This window comes from Chenopodium quinoa, unplaced genomic scaffold, assembly GCF_001683475.1.
Source record: "Chenopodium quinoa cultivar QQ74 unplaced genomic scaffold, ASM168347v1, whole genome shotgun sequence".
In the NCBI taxonomy this organism is placed as follows: Eukaryota; Viridiplantae; Streptophyta; class Magnoliopsida; order Caryophyllales; family Amaranthaceae; genus Chenopodium; species Chenopodium quinoa.
In genome coordinates, this window is record NW_018743894.1 from 1908907 (window position 1) to 1912737 (window position 3831).

Genomic DNA, 3831 nt, shown 5'->3' on the forward strand with positions numbered 1-3831 from the left:
CATTGAACCTCAAAGGAGGTTAAACCCCAACCTCCAAGAGGTAGTCAAGAAGGAAATTTTGAAATTGCGTGAGGCGGGTATAATCTATGCTATCTCCGATAGCAAGTGGGTTAGCCCGGTTCACGTGGTCCCCAAAAAGGGTGGAATGACCATTGTCAAGGGAGAAGGATGAGAGGAAATCTCCACCCGGACGGTCACCGGGTGGAGGATGTGCATTGATTATATGAAGCTGAACAAGAACACTAAGAAAGATCATTTTCCTCTCCCCTTCATGGATCAAATGTTGGAAAGACTCTCCCATCATGCTTTCTTTTGCTTTTTGGATGGATTCTCCGGCTTTTTACAAATCCCTATCCATCCAAATGATCAAGAGAAAACTACTTTTACGTGTCCATATGGGACATTTGCGTACCGAAGAATGCCATTCGGGTTATGCAATGCTCCCTCAACTTTCCAACGATGCATGACTTCCATTTTTTCTGAAATGCTTGAGAATGAAATTGAAGTTTTTATGGATGATTTTAGTGTTGGTGGATCGTCTTTTGACACATGCCTTATTAACCTTGAAAAAGTTTTGAAAAGGTGTCAAGAGACGAGTTTAGTGTTGAATTGGGAAAAATGCCATTTTATGGTCGAGAAGGTATTGTCCTAGGCCATAAAGTATCAAAAAAGGGCATTGAAGTAGACTCGGCTAAGGTTTCGGTGATTGTTAAGTTGCCCCCTCCTACCTCCGTCACGGGAGTGAGAGCTTTTCTTGGGCATGCCGGTTTTTACCGGAGGTTTATCAAAAAAATTTCATCTATCGCCAAACCCTTAACCGAGTTACTCAAAAAGGATGTTGTGTTAAATTTTGATGAGGGTTGCCTTGAGGCATTTCAAAAGCTCAAGGAAGCCCTTATCTCTTCTCCTGTGGTGCAAGCTCCAGATTGGAGCTTGCCTTTTGAGCTAATGTGCGATGAAAGTGATTTTGCTGTAGGTGTCGTGCTTGGGCAAAAGAAAGAAGGAAGATCTTGTGTCATCTACTACGCAAGTAGAACCCTCGACGAAGCTCAAAAGAATTATACCACAACGGAGAAGGAAATGCTAGCGGTTGTCTTTGCCATGGATAAGTTCCGGTCTTACCTCATATGCTCAAAGGTGATAGTCTATAGGAATCACATCGCGGTCCGCTACCTTATGACCAAAAAGGAAGCAAAACCGCGTCTCATTCGTTGGGTTCTTTCTCTCCAAGACTTTGACATGGAGATGAGGGACAAAAAGGGGGCGGAAAATTATGTAGCGGACCATCTATCGAGACTTCCTTTTGAGAATAAATAAGATGTACCTATCAATGAAGAATTGGGTTTTGAGGCTCTTATGGCCATTAAATCAACACCAAGCCCTTGGTATGCGGACATTGCCAATTACTTAGCATGTGGTGTCGTTCCCCCGGAGTTCTCCTCTCAACAAAAGAAAAGGTTTTTCAAAGAAGTGAGGAGGTATTTTTGAAACGATCCTTATCTATTCAAGCAATGTGGAGATGGGCTTTTTTAGAAAATGTGTTCCGGATCATGAGATCGAAGGGGTGCTTGAGCATTGTCATTCATTGCCATGTGGTGGGCATGGAGGAGTAGAAAAGACCGTGGCTAAAATTTCTCAATCTCTTCTTTGGTGGCGAACAATGCACAAGGATGCCCACAAATTCATATCTAGATGTGATAAGTGCCAGAGAAGTGGGGGCATAACCAAGCATGATGAAATGCCTCAAAAAAATATTTTGGAGGTTGAACCCTTTGATGTATGGGGGGTCGACTTTATGGGGCCTTCCGTTTCTTCTTGTGGCAATCTCTATATATTGGTGGCGGTGGACTACGTGACCAAGTGGATCGAAGCTATACCCTCTCCCACCAACGACCACAAGGTTGTGCTCAAGCTTCTAAAAAAGATCATCTTCCCAAGATTCGGGGTCCCAAGAGTTCTTATTAGCGATGGTGGTTCTCACTTCGCCAAGAAACAACTTGAAGCTCTCCTCAAACGCTATGGGGTTCATCATAAAATCGGCCTACCATACCATCGCCAAACTCAAGGACAAGTGGAGTATCAAATAGGGAGATCAAGAACCTTCTTGAGAGGATGGTGAACAAGTCTAGAAAAGATTGGTCTCTCAAACTTGATGATACGCTTTGGGCTCTAAGGACGGCTTACAAGACCCCGATTGGTACTACTCCTTACCGATTGGTCTATGGAAAGGCTTGTCATTTTCCGGTCGAGTTAGAGTACAAAGCTTGGTGGGCGATCAAAGGGCTTAATATGGATATGACCTTGGCGGGCGAAAAGAGGCTACTTAAGCTCAATGAACTTGAGGAGCTCCGCTATGATGCCTATGAGAACTCGAAACTCTACAAGGAGAGAACCAAGAGGTGGCACGACCAACATATAAGGAACAAGAGCTTTAAGGTTGGGGACAAGGTTTTGTTATTCAATTCTAGGCTCCGTTTGTTCCCCGGAAAACTTAAGTCTAAATGGTCGGGGCCTTTCACAATTTCAAAAACAACTCCTTATGGGTCCTTTGAGTTAGAAGCGAATGGGAACAAGTTCATGGTCAACGACCACCGTTTGAAGCTCTACCATTGCAATGATCAAATTGGCATGATTGAGTGCATGAGGCTCGATCCCCCGGATCCTAAGTCACTTTCTTGATGATAATGTGAAATAGTAAAGCTAATGACCTTATAAAGAAGCGCTTTTCGGGAGGCAACCCGAATTCTCAACCCTTTTTGATTTTGTGTTTTTTGTCTTTGACTATTTTTGGATGATTTTTCCTTTAATCTCTTATTGAGTGCGTTGTTCATTCTTTAGGTACCTTGATCTTTGGGTGCATGATCTATTAAGTTGGGTTTGGAGAAGAGAAGGAGTTTGGAGAAAGAGGAAGTGGAGATGCCCAGAGAGGACCCTGGAGAGGGCGTGCACAGGCCACCCGCGGGCGCGGCCCATAGGCCCGCGGGCGCGGCAAGCCCCTTCCCTGTTTTCAAGATAAAGCGGAGATGCCTGGGTCATAACTGGAGAGGGCGCGCACAGAAGGCCCCGCGGGCGCGGCAGTGGTTTTCATTTTTTTCCATATAAAATGGAGATGGCTTAGGGATACAGAGAGCGGGCGCGGGCAGAGTTAGCCGCGGGCGCGGCGTGCTCCACCGCGGGCGCGGACAGGCACCGCCGCGGGCGCGCAGTTCCACCCTGCGGGCGCGGCATCCTGCAGTCCAGAAAAACAGAAACCTGAAACCCTGAAGCCGCGGGCGCGGCATACGATCCCGCGGGCGCGGCATACGATCCCGCGGGCGCGGTCAGAGCATGCCGCGGGCGCGGCCCTTAAGCCCGCGGGCGCGGCCCTTCAGGTATGCGACTTCTCCTTTAAATTTCAGCCATATGCCCGAAAACATAATCAGTTTTTTTCCCCTTTTCTCTCTCTACTCCTTACTCCATTCCAAACCCTAACCCATTTCTCTTAAATTTCTCTTCCTAATTCATCAAATTCCATCAAATTTCAACAATTCCCTCACTCTTCTACAATTTTTCTCACCAAAAATCTGAAATTTCATCCTTTAAAACCCCCAATTTCGGTATTCCTCTTTGTGTGGCAATTTCTTTCACCATTGGAGGGTTCTTGGAGGAAGTCTTGATTTCTTCTTCAAGGGGATAGTAGGAGCAATTATTGGTATCCATTTTGTTATACATTTCTTCCTTACTCTCATTTACCTTTGAATTTGAAACATGCTTTTGGTTGAGAAATTGTATGTTTATGAATTTTCATGTTGAAATTTTTTATTGGTGCATGCCTATATTGTATTCATTCAT

General features: G+C 45.2%; 1 protein-coding gene across 1 annotated transcript; it reads left to right on the top strand.

The window, feature by feature from the left end:
* Positions 1 to 2112: 2112 nt before the first annotated feature.
* Positions 2113 to 2679, top strand: LOC110686874. Its single transcript, XM_021863482.1, has one exon. It carries the CDS (start codon positions 2113 to 2115, stop codon positions 2677 to 2679), a length of 567 nt encoding a protein of 188 aa, XP_021719174.1.
* Positions 2680 to 3831: the final 1152 nt, after the last annotated feature.

Bases quoted from the DNA above. Each gene is read 5' to 3' on its own strand.
- LOC110686874 (XM_021863482.1), top strand. From the start codon at position 2,113: ATGGTGAACAAGTCTAGAAAAGATTGGTCTCTCAAACTTGATGATACG.